At 38.8% G+C, this 13583-nt stretch overlaps 1 protein-coding gene across 1 annotated transcript; it reads left to right on the top strand.

Moving 5' to 3' along the window:
• The first annotated feature begins 1023 nt into the window (after nucleotides 1-1023).
• On the top strand, nucleotides 1024-6052 carry LOC135631439 (receptor-like protein EIX2). The gene is made up of 3 exons (XM_065139117.1): nucleotides 1024-2836; nucleotides 3046-3624; nucleotides 3834-6052. The coding sequence occupies exons 1-3, from the start codon at nucleotides 1084-1086 to the stop codon at nucleotides 5798-5800; spliced, it is 4299 nt and encodes a 1432-aa protein (XP_064995189.1). The 5' UTR covers nucleotides 1024-1083; the 3' UTR covers nucleotides 5801-6052.
• The last annotated feature ends 7531 nt before the right edge of the window (nucleotides 6053-13583 follow it).

A 13583-nucleotide genomic window follows, 5' to 3' on the forward strand; every position in this document is an offset into this window, starting at 1 on the left:
CATCTCGTAGACAATAACAATACCATCTTCAATAGTATATTAATAATTAATATTTATTATTATAAATAATAAGTCATCTCCAACATCGTATTGTCTAGTAAAAATCCATTCATTCAAAAGATAAGTATATGCCACCTTCGTAATAAAAAACATAAAAAAACACATAGGAGTAATTAAGTGCACGTCTATAACTACGAACAATTATTACTTTCCTATTGTTTGATACTAGGAAAATGGATATATTTATACACATCTGTTGGGATTGAACGTGATTGAAGATAAGTTCATCAGCCTACCTCCTCTGGTTAACGATTGATGCTGATGTAAGATGTCGAAACAATCGCTCCATTTATAATTTTCAACGATATGTATGACATTTCAAATATTTATCATAAATCATGGTAAAATTCTCAATTTCTTTGGATTTTTTTTTTTATTAAAAGAAAGATAACTTTCATTGAATCAGAAAAAGGCAGCAGAAGGGTTGAAAGGTATGCCTATGGCATCCTGCTTATAACATTGTGAGAACCCAAAGTTTCTAGCAAAAATAAATAATAATAATTGGTGCACTTTGCAATTTAAGAATCATGGTACATAGATGAGATCAAAAGAGTGCTCTTTTGCCATAAATTACATGCTACACTGACGAGGGCTTTTTACTTCCACCACCAATCTCCAATCATACAGTTTGGATGTCTGCTTATATATGTGGTTAAGCTCGGTTAGTGATACTGTCTGATGTATAATAAATACATCATTTCTCCAATGGTTTGACTGACTGGTAGTAGATTAGGATTATGATCAGGAATGCGACACCAGTGGTGGAAATTAAGCTATGGAAAAGCCTCCACCATATGTGAGTTCCCAATTTGTTTTGGACATTGACTTGCTTCCACGTTGCTTGACTTTGACTAGTGACATTTTTGTTGGACACATCTTCGTGTGAAGCGTTCAGCCTCATCTAGGAGTTCCCTCCTGACAACTTTCTCCTCTAACGGGGCACACACGCATACGTTAGGCAAATATGAGCTTATATACACATATGAGAGCTGCCGGCTTTAGGGGTAGAGCTCACCGTTAAACATGGGTGGGAGAACCCCTCTTCTTGTCCTCACCTTTTCTCTTGCTGTTCTGAGCATTGAGTTTGGGATTTCTCATGGCTGCCGAGAGACGGAGAGGAAAGCCCTCATCGACTTCAAGCGTGGACTTCATGATCCTTCCAATCGTCTCTCTTCCTGGGTCGGGGAGGACTGTTGTGCGTGGGAAGGAGTTGGCTGCAGCAACATCTCTGGTCATGTTATCAAGCTGGATCTTCGAAATAGACGACGAATGCATCTATATGAAGACTGCACTCATCAGGAGGTGTACTACTTGTCGGATGATGACCCAGGATGCAAATGGGCAGTGCGTGGTGACATAACTCCATCACTGCGTTCTCTCCAACAACTTAATCGCCTGGACCTCAGCGGCAACTATTTTATGCATAAACCTATCCCCAAGTTCTTGGGAGCTTTCAGAAGACTAACATATCTTAACCTCTCAGGTGCAGGCTTCGTGGGTAGAGTACCTGACCAGCTCGGAAATCTATCCACTTTGCAGCACCTCGACCTTTCTTATAACCGCTATTGGGATGATGAAGGTGATGGCTTCTTCAGCTTGTACCTTGAGAACACGAGATGGATCTCTATGCTCACTTCCCTTCGGCACCTTAACATGAATTGGGTCAATTTGACAAATGCATCCAACTGGTTGCAAGATTTGAACGTGCTACCGCGTGTTCAAGAGATTGAATTAAGTTCTTGTGACTTAGGGACCTTTCCTCGTTCGTTGTCTCATATAAACTTCACATTTCTCATCACTCTTGATTTACGAGGTAATGATATAAACTCCACCATACCAGATTGGGTGTTCAATATTACTAGCCTCGAGTTCCTTTATCTTGGTGGGAATGACCTGCATGGATTCTTTCCTGATTCTGTTACAAAGTTAACGTCTCTCAGGGCACTCGACTTGTCTGGGAGTGTGGTCCAAGATGGCTTCATGCAGCTAGCTCCTATATCCAATCTCTGCAAGCTCCAAATTCTCTACCTGAGCCAAGTGCCTATCAATGATGTGCTTGCCAATCTAGAAATGGTTTTCTCTAGATGTCTTAAGTATAGCATCGAGGAATTGGATCTCAGCGACACCCAGCTGAGTGGTTCCTTTCCGGATTGGCTAGGGAACATCAAGAATCTCAAATCTCTTGATCTTTCTTTCAACTCCCTCTATGGATCAGTGCCTGCATCTATCGGGAATCTATCATTGCTGCAACATTTAGTTTTATATTCCAATGATTTGAATGGGACGATTTCGAAAGGCATCGGACAACTGAAGAGCCTTGTTGATTTGGATCTCTCCAATAACTCGTTGAGCTTATCGGAGGATGACTTGGTTAATCTATCGAGTTTGAAGTATTTGGACATTTCGTACAACTTCATTGAATTGAACAAAAGCGATGATTGGATCCCTCCTTTTCAGCTTCAAAGCCTCTCCATGGATTTCTGTCAAATAGGGCCCACGCCCCAATTTCCAAAATGGCTCCGAACACAAACCATTCTTCATCGATTACAATTGTCAAGTGCAAGTATCAAAGATATGTTTTTCGAGAGGCTTCCTTCAAGTCTTGAGTATTTGGATCTCTCCAATAATGAGATCACTTATGATGCACAACAATATTTTCCAAATCTAATTATGTTGGATCTCAGAAATAATTCTTTATCCGGACATCTTCCTCCAAAAATATTAAACATGATGCCAAGACTCAAATATTTGGATCTCTCCAACAACAAGATTACTGGTGAGATGAGTTTTTCTAGATATTTATTTCTCTCAAAAAACTTCTTCTTAGGGCATTTTCATCCGAGAATATCAAACACAATGTCAAACTTACTATCGTTTGATTTATCTATCATTTCAGGCTCTTTATTTTTTCTTTTTGAAATACTCCAATTTTAAAAATGGTTCCAAACACAAATATCCCTTCATGTTTTATATTTTCACTTGCAGAGGTAAAAGACATGATTCTCGATGGGCGTCCTTCTAGTCTTGAGCATTTGGATCTTTCTTATAACTCTCTCAATCGATCACAACTTGTATCTCTTGGAAACCTCTCTATGCTGCGATCTTTGGATTTAGGATCCAACAATTTGAAGGGGATGCTTCCGGAAGGCATCAAATGGTTGAAGGGCCTCGTAGATTTGGATCTCTACGATAACTCATTGAGCTTATCGGAGGACGACCTGGCTAATCTATCGAGTTTGAAATATTTGGACATTTCTTACAACTTCATTGAATTGGATAAAAGCGATGATTGGATCCCTCCTTTTCGGCTTCAAAGTCTCTTCATGGATTTCTGCCAAATAGGGCCCACGCCCCAATTTCCAAAATGGCTCCGAACACAGACCACTCTTCGTGATTTAGATTTATCAAGTGCAGGTATCAAAGACATGTTTTTCGATAGGCTTCCATCTAGTCTTGAGTATTTGGATCTCAGAAATAATTATTTATCCGGACATCTTCCTCCAAAAATATTAAACATGATGCCAAGACTCAAATATTTGTATCTCTCCAACAACAAGATTACTGGTGAGATGAGTTTTTCTAGATATTTATTTCTCTCAAAAAACTTCTTCTTAGGGCATTTTCATCCGAGAATATCAAACACAATGTCAAACTTACTTTCGTTTGATTTATCTATCGTTTCAAGCTCTTCATTTTTCCTTTTTGAAATACTCCGATTTTCAAAATGGCTCCAAACACAAATATCCCATCATGTTTTATATTTTCACTTGCAGAAGTAAAAGACATGATTCTCGATGGGCATCCTTCTAGTCTTGAGTATTTGGATCTTTCTTATAACTCTCTCCATGGATCACAACTTGTATCTCTTGGAAACCTCTCTATGCTGCAATCTTTGGATTTAGGATCCAACAATTTGAATGGGATGCTTCCGGAAGGCATCAAATGGTTGAAGGGCCTCGTCGAATTGGATCTCTACAATAACTCGTTGAGCTTATCGGAGGTCCAATTGGCTAATCTATCAAGTTTGAAATATTTGGACATTTCATACAACTCTATATACTTGAACAAAAGCGATGATTGGATCCCTCCCTTTCAGCTTAACACCCTTCGCTTGGGATTCTGTCAAATATTGCCCAGGCCCCATTTTCCGAAATGGCTCCGAACACAAACCACTCTTGGTGAATTAGATTTATCAAATACAGGTATGAAAGGAACGATTCCCAACTGGCTTCCATCCGGTCTCGAGTATTTGGATCTCTCCAATAATATGATTGGCGGTGATGTACCATATTATTTTTCAAATCTAACTACGTTGGATCTCAGCAATAACTCGTTATCAGGATATCTTCCTCTAAACATATCAAACATGATGCCAAGTCTGGAATATTTGTCTCTCTCCAACAACAAGTTTACGGGTGAGATGCCACAATTCTTTCCAAAACTGAGATATTTATTTCTTTCAAATAACTCATTCTCTGGGAATCTTTCAACAAGAATCACAAATACCATGCCAACTTTACAATGGTTCGATATATCTACGAATAATATGAGTGGTGAGATTCCCTTTTCTTATTGTCAATTGAGGAATTTGGAAGGGCTTCAGCTTTCTGAGAATAATTTGTCAGGAGAGGTTCCTAATTGCTGGAAAAATTCCTCAAATTTACTTCTTTTAGACTTATCAAGCAACAAATTAGTAGGTGGAGTCCCTGATTCGCTCTGTAATTTGCAAACTCTAGAGTCACTGCACTTGAGTCACAATAATTTATCCGGGCCAATTCCTCATTGTTTAAAGAGTTGCACAGAACTAGCTACTCTCGACTTGGGCCACAACAATTTTATTGGGAACATACCAACTTGGATTGGAGAAGGCCTATTGTACCTGAAGACGCTTAGCTTACGCTCGAATGCCTTCAACGGCAGTATTCCTCGATTATCTTCTCTACCATCTCTTCGTATCTTGGATCTCTCCAATAACAATCTTTCAGGAACAATACCACAGAGCTTTGGAGACTTAAATGCATTGAAAAGCGTTCCTATGTATCATTGTTGTTACTTCAAAACCACTCATCTCTACGAGGAAGATATGTGGCTTATTATAAAAGGAAGAGAAATTAAGTATACAACCATCAGACAACTTTCAATTGATACACTTATTGATCTCTCCAACAATTACTTATCTGGAAACATTCCTGAAGAATTGGGGAATTTGCATGGATTGCGGAGCTTAAATCTGTCCAGAAATATCCTTATAGGTCAGATACCATGGAGCATTGGCAGAATGAAACAACTAGAAGTCCTCGATCTCTCAAGAAATAATCTCTCGGGTGCAATTCCTTCCGGTTTGGCGACCTTGAATTTCTTAGACCATTTGAATTTATCATATAACAATCTTTCAGGAAGCATTCCCACTAGCAACCAATTGCAAACTTTTACTGATCCATCTATCTACATTGGCAATCCATATCTTTGTGGCCCTCCTCTGCCCATAAATTGTACGGTAAATATAGCGAAGGCCATTGAAGAAGAGCAAAATAAAAATTCTTCTGAGAGCAGAATGGAAACACTTTGGTTATACACGAGCATCACGCTAGGATTTATTACCGGATTTTGGATGATTTGTGGAAGTCTTTTGTTACGACGGACATGGAGGATCACGTACTTTCGTGCCATTGATAACATGATTGACAAGCTATACGTGGTGATGGTAGTGACCGTAGCAAAATACAGAAGGAAGCTATGATAACTCTGTTGTTAGAGGGGGTCGACATAATTCATCCGACTTAAGCAATAGCAATGGTATTGGTATCGATCAGTATGTGATACGCTCATGGTTTGCATGTCTTTTCATAACACACCGTCACATGATTTTAATTTTTCCTTTTTGTGCATACTATAGTGACTCTGTTATATGATCTGTGATGTATGTCTACGTAGTTGTTTGTCAAAACTTTATGTCATCAAAATACGAGTCCTCTGTCTATGGTTTATGAGCTGTTATTTGTTTCATGCAGCAGTGGTTATGGTGTTCATATCTATGCTTGTAAGGTGATTCATAATCTAATTAACAAATTCTAACTCTGTTGTTAGAGGGGGTCGACATGACTCATCCAACTTAAGCAATAATAATAGCATTAGTATCAATCAGTGTGTAATACGCTCATGGCTTGCATGTCATTATGTCACAAACCATAAGAGTTTTAGCTTGACAACATCAAGGAAAACCATGTAAACCGTAGCATGGGTTTCATTGGACTTATTATTGACACTAACAAGAAGTAAATTACTTTATCATCGCGGTAAATTATAAGGTGGATCATTGGACTTATTATTGACACAAAGAAGAATCTCATCTCCACGTGGAGACACCTCACAAATGTTTAATTAGAGCACCACTTTGTTCCCGCTACATTACATTAATTCTAGGGTGCTCATCATAATACATATACATATCTATCTATATATATATTGCATAATATAAAAGTGTAGGAAGAAATAAAGACTTGTTATTTCAAGGGTGAAGTGTATCGAGACATGTTCCACATTGCCAAAAGCTTAGATCTAAACAATCTACATTGAGATTATAATGTGTATGCTTGTAATAATTTTTTCTTTATTTATGCAAACTTGTTTTAAGTTGAGAAATACTTATTTTGATGTTTGACAAATTCCCTTCTTCGTATCACCGCACCTTCAAATTTTCCTTATTTTTTCTTTCTTCTTCATATTATCCCATTGGTTTTAGCAAACAAAAAAGATTATGAAAAGTTTTTTTTTCTTTTAAGTGCAGAAATACATGTAAAATATCACAAAAAACTCAACCTCAGAGTATCACACATTATAAATTGACAAGAGTAACATGGACACCAAATCAATCAAATAATTCAATAGGAAATATTCTGTTTGGCTTTAGACAAACCTTACACACATTATTCTTTGTATCGATTGCTACCTAAGGGAGGCACACTTGCTGAACATCATGTGCTCTTCTTCACCCTAAACAAATATATAAGTATATTATACATAAGAAGGAAGCAACATGGTTTATTGGACCATCGATTATTGTTTTGGTTAACGGCTTCATTAGTAATGTCTTAATTGATAATACAATGGACTCTTATTGGCTTAAATTTGCATAATTGAATCCTTGTTCATTTAAATTAAAATGTCGAAAAGATAAGCAAAAATACCATGAATATTCTTATTGACACAGAAGAGTTATTAATAATTGACTTTCTACATCTCTATTCCACCGGTCAGAATGATTAAAGTTTTTGGATTTTGCTTTACTAAGGGATTGATACGAAAAAATATTTGTCTTTAATCAAAACTTTGACACAGGGGTACCAATTTGTTTAAAAAATAAAAATATAATATATTCTCTAGATCGTGAAATATTGTTCTCCTAAGCACTTATGCCTACTACCAGAATATATCTACGCTTACATCATATAGATGATAGATCATTTTTATTATTTTACTGCTGACCTTTATTCTGTCATGATCTCATTGTGAGCTACCTTCACCATATTATGGGAATCACCATTACGATGAAATTACTATTGCACCACCTCTGTTTTGTTTTTGTCACGATAATAACCCCCAGCAATGGCTCCCACAACGATCACCTTCATAGCAATGACCCCTATGGCGATAACCTCCGAGACCCTTAGGACTTTCCTCTCCCTTGTCTTTATCGGGTGAGTTAGAGAGGGAGGTCTTAAGAGCAGCACGACCTTATTATATTACGATAAGAATGAGGGTATAAAAGATGGATGAAGGCACGAGCTTGAAGCTTCCTCGAGAAGGCGATGTAGCCTTAGACGCATAATGATAGTGAAGGACGAGGGTGAGAGCAAGGGCAAGAGTTAAGGCGATGAACAAAGACGCAAGCACAAAGCTAGCATTGGGAGCAAGAGATGGAGAGCGAGGTGGGGCCAAGATAAACTTGTCTTTTAAAAAATAAAAAATATTTTATGAGAATTAAGCAAAAAGAGGGAGCTCTCGACGAACAAATAGAAAATTAAAGTTTTTTGTAGAGAATATATAATAATAATTATTATAATACTAATAATTTTGCCCAACTTTTAATCGTGGTCTCGACGTCTCTACCGCCCCTACAACAGCGGTTCGTTTCTTCCGACGACTCTTATTCCTACTACTTTGTCGGAAGAAGCGACGATCTCGAGTTCCAAGAGCTGAGCTGCCACATCTCAGGGACGCCACGTGAACTAAGGGGTTACGGGTGAAAGAGGAAGGAAGAGCAAAGATGTCGGAGGATCGACTGGCTTTAACTACGGCGATGTCACTGCGTCCCATTAGCATTAGAAGTGTTCAGGGTTTGGAGGGAATAATGTGATGACACTGAACTGCTCGATCGCTACATGCATATATTATCGTGTCAACCACACCGAATCAACTCAGAGAGGGAAGGACCAGGCAAGCTTTTCCAATGGTTTGTTGGCATGGATCCCGCGACCGGTCGCGGTTTGGAATCCACCTGTTCCTCTCTCTCTCTCTCCACAAAACCACCCACCCCATCAATGTTGTACCTTCCACCACTTCTTTATACACCAACCTTCTCCTTCTCCCTTCAGAAACCGATCCCCTAACCCCCGTCTCTGCCCATCTGTCACTACATCCTTGCAGAATTCGAGCTCATGGGCTCCTCTTCCTTTTGCTCCTCCTCCTCCTCTTCCATGGATCTTTAAGCACGATCGAAATCCAAGTTGCCTCATAATATCGAAATGAAATTGATAATAGGTTCGAGTAAGCATCGTGGTTTAATATAATTAAATTTTTTTTGAATTATTGAACAGATAAATTAAACCGATCGATCGAACACTTTTTTAAAATTTTTAAAGAGAATTTCCCCTTTCTTCCTCCAATTGAATCGATTTTATCTATTAATCCAAACTGGTTCAAATTAATATTATATATTATAAGTTTAATAATAAATACTATTTTTATATTAATAAATATAAGTATTTAAAATATAATAAAACATAACACAATAATATTAATTATATATATTAATAAAAATTAAAATAGATCAATAAAATATTTAAATATTAATCAAAGTTAAAATAGTATTCTTGATTGGTATGGACCTCGTGATTCACGTAAAATCCATATTCTTGATCGAACCAGCAATACGCGAGCATCAAAAGAAAAGGATAATCAAGAAAGGGAAGCGGCGTACAAGGGACGGTAACCATGAGACGGATCTGGGGATGGAGACGGATCTAAGAAGAGAAATTTCTCTCGGTAAGGAATTTCCATTCCAATCTCGCACCGGAGCTCCTGCTGCTGCTCGCGTTGCCTCCGGTACCGGCGACAGACTCCAAAGAAGACGAGAGCGGCGACGAAGAAAAGATCACGTAGATGAGGAGGAGGAGGAGCTGCGACAGCGGCCCTCTCGTCGGCGGCGACAGCTTCGACGGGGTTTCTGGAGACCAAGGTGGGTTCGCTCGATCTTCCTCGCCCGTTTGGGCCGGAATTCAAATCTAACACATCATTTGGGCTTTTCTTGATTCGACCGTGAGCTACGGGCTCGTGTTTTATCGGATTCGATTTCAAGATTCGACTCACCAGTCTGCATTTGTATAACCTTCCAGAGTCTGAACAAATTCTGAACAAGATTAGAGCTCAAAATTTGTAGAAATAAGATATCGTTATAAGCTATTTCACAGATTAGATATCAAACATGTTTCGGTACAATGTTTTAAGTTAGAGAGTTACCTAAGGTCGCTAATAGCCACCATAATGTTTTAAGTCAAGAAATTTCATGAAAGATGTTACAATGTTCAGGGCCTAAATCTTGGTTGTTTTGATGGAAACATGAATAGAAGATTAATCACATTCTATAATATTTCTCTGGTCCAAACGAATGCATTTTATTTCTGTTGGGAAACACAAGAAGTTGATTCATGATTCATGATATGATAGGATTATGAATGCCACACCTGTGGTGGAAAGTAAGCAATGGAAAAGCCTCCACCATAAGTGAGTTTCCAAATTTATATTGGACATTGACTTGTTTCCATGTTGCTTGACTTTGACTAGTGACGATTTTGTTGAACACATCTTCGTGTAGAACGTTCAGCCTCCCAGAGGTGACTCCTAACAGCTTTCTCCTCTAACGGAGAACTCATGCATGCTTTAGGCAAATATGAGCTTATGCATGTACGCACATGAGAGTTGCCGGCTTTAGGGGTGGAGCTGATCAATAAACATGGGTGGGAGAACCCCTCTTACTGTCCTCCTCACCTTTTCTCTTGTTGTTCTGAGAATTGAGCTTGAGATTTCTCATGGCTGTCGAGAGACGGAGAGGAAAGCCCTCATCGTCTTCAAACGTGGACTTCACGATCCTTCCAATCGTCCTTCTTCCTGGGTCGGCGAGGATTGCTGTGCGTGGGAAGGAGTTGGCTGCAGCATCTTCTCTGGTCGTGTTATCAAGCTGGATCTTCGAAATAGACGTCAGACGGATCTAACTAAGGAGTGCACTCATTTGGAGGTGTACGACTTGTTGGATGATGATCCAGGATGCAAGAGGGCACTGCGTGGTGATATAACTCCTTCACTGCGTTCACTCCAACAACTTAATCACCTGGACCTCAGCGGCAACTGTTTTACGCATAAACCTATCCCCAAGTTCTTTGGAGCTTTCAGAAGACTTAACATATCGTGCAGGCTTCGTGGGTGTAGTACCTGACCAACTCGGAAATCTATCTACTTTGCAGCACCTCCACCTTTCTTATAACAACTATAGGGATGGTGAAGGTGGTGGCTTCTTCTGCCTGTACCTTGAGAACACTACGATGGATCTCGCGGCTCACTTCCCTTCGGCACATTAACATGAATTGGGTTAGTTTTACAAATTCGTCCAACTGGTTGCAACATTTGAACGCGCTCCCACGTGTTCAAGAGATCGAATTAATTTCTTGTCACTCGAGAACCTTTCCTTGTTCGCTGTCTTATGTCAACTTCACATCTCTCACCACTCTTGATTTACGATACAATAATATAAACTCCATCATACCAGATTGGGGGTTCAATATTACTAGTCTCGAGATCTTTTATCTTGGTTGGAATGACCTATACGGAATCTTTCCTTATTCTATTACGAAGTTTACATCTCTCAGGGCTCTCGATTTGTCTGGGAGTGTGTTCCAAATTGGCTTCATGCAAGTAGCTCCTATATCCAACCACTGCAAGCTCCAAATTCTCTACCTGTGCTCTGTGCCTATCAATGATGTGCTTGCCAATGTAAAAATGGTTTTATCCGGATGTCTTAAGAATAGCATGGAGGAATTGGACCTCGGTGGCACCCAACCGAGTGGTTCCTTTCTGAATTGGCCAGGGAACATCAAGAATCTCAAATCACTTTATCTTTCTTTCAACTCCATCTATGGATCAGTGCCTACGTCTAACGGGGATCTATCATTGCTACAACATTTGTTTTTAGATTCCAATTATTTGAATAGGACGATTTCGAAAGGAATCGGACAACTGAAGAGCCTTGTCTCTTTGGATCTCTATCATAACTCGTTGAGCTTGTCGAAGGAAAACCTAGCTAATCTATCATGTTTGGAATATTTGGACATTTCGTACGACTTCATTGAATTGAACAAAAGCGATGAATGGATCCCTCCTTTTTCAATTTGGGAGACTCTACAAGGATTTTTGTCAAATAGGGCCCATACCCCAAATTCAAAATTGGCTCTGAACACAAATCATTCTTTTTGAATTAGATTTATCAAATATAGGTATCAAAGAGATGATCCCCAACTGGCTTCCCTTTGATCTCCATTATTTGTATCTCTCCGATAATAAGATTACTGGTGAGGTGTCACAATTCTTTTCAAAACTGAAATATTTAATTCTTCGATCAAAAATCTCAAACACAATGCCAAGCTTATAATGATTTAATCTGTCTACGAATAATATAAAGTGCCGGGATTCTCTTCTCTGTCGATTGAGGCATTTGGAAGAGCTTCAGCTTTCCAAAATTAATTCTTATAATGGTTTAATCTATCTACGAATAATATAAAGTGGCAGGATTCTCTTCACTGTCGATTGTGGCATTTGCAAGAGCTTCAGCTTTCCAAAAATAAATTGCCAGGAGAGGTTGCAAATTGCTGAAAAAATTCCTCAAATTTACTTCTTTTAGATTTATCAAGCAACAAATTAGTAGGTGGAGTCCCTTGTTCACTCGGTAATTTGCAAACACTATGGTCATTGCACTTGAGTCACAATAATTTATTCGGGCGGATTCCTCTTTGTTTAAGGAGTTGCATAGAACTAGTTTACTCTCGACTTGGGCCACAACAACTTTATCGGGAACATACCAACTTGGATTGGAGAAAGCCTCTTGTATCTGAAGACACTTAGCTTACGCTCGAATGCCTTCAACGGCAGTATTCCTCGATTATCTTCTCTACCATATCTTCGAATCTTGGATCTCTCCAACAACAATCTTTCAAGAACGATACCACGGAGCTTTGGGAGCTTCAGTGCATTAAAAAGCGCTCCTACGTATCAGTGTTGTTACTTCAACAATTATACTCTCAATGTGGAATATATGTGGCTCTTCATAAAAGGAAGTGAAATCAAGTATACCACCATCAGACAACTTTCAATTGATACACTTATTGATCTCTCCAACAATTACTTATCTGGAAACATACCTAAAGAATTGGGGAATTTGCATGGATTGCGAAGCTTAAATCTATCCGGAAATTACCTTATAGGTCAGATACCAAGAAGCATCGACGGAATGAAACAACTAGAAGTTCTCGATCTCTCTAAGAAATAATCTCTCGGGTGCAATTCCCTTCGATTTGGCGGCCTTGAATTTCTTAGACTATTTGAATTTATCAGATAATAATCTTTCAGGAAGCATTCCCACTGGCAACCAATTACAAACTTTTACTGATCCATCTATCTACGTTGGTAATCCATATCTTTGTGGCCCTCCTCTGCCCACAAATTGTACGATGAATATAGCGAAGGCCATTAAAGAAGAGCAAAATGAAGATTCTTCTGAGAGCAGAATGGAAACACTTTGGTTATACACGAGCATCACGCTAGGATTTATTATCGGATTTTGGGCGATTTGTGGAAGTCTTTTGTTGCGACGGACATGGAGGATCGCGTACTTCCGCGCTATTGATAACATGTGTGACAAGCTATACGTGGTGATGGTAGTGACCGTGGTAAAATACAAAAGGAAGCTATGATAACTCATCCGACTTAAGCAATAGCAATGGCATTGGTATCAATTAGTATGTGATACGCTCATGGTTTGCATGTCTTTTCATAACACACCGTCACATGATTTAAATTTTTCCTTTTTGTGCATGCTATAGTGACTCTGTTATATGATCTGTTGATGTTTGTCTACGTAGTTGTTTGTCAAAACTTTATGTCATCAAAATATGAGTCCTCTGCCTATGGTTTATGAGCTGTTATTTGTTCATATCTATGCTTGTAAGGTGATTCATAATCTAATTAACAAATTCTAA

This window comes from Musa acuminata, chromosome BXJ3-2 (genome assembly GCF_036884655.1).
Source record: "Musa acuminata AAA Group cultivar baxijiao chromosome BXJ3-2, Cavendish_Baxijiao_AAA, whole genome shotgun sequence".
NCBI lineage: Eukaryota > Viridiplantae > Streptophyta > Magnoliopsida > Zingiberales > Musaceae > Musa > Musa acuminata.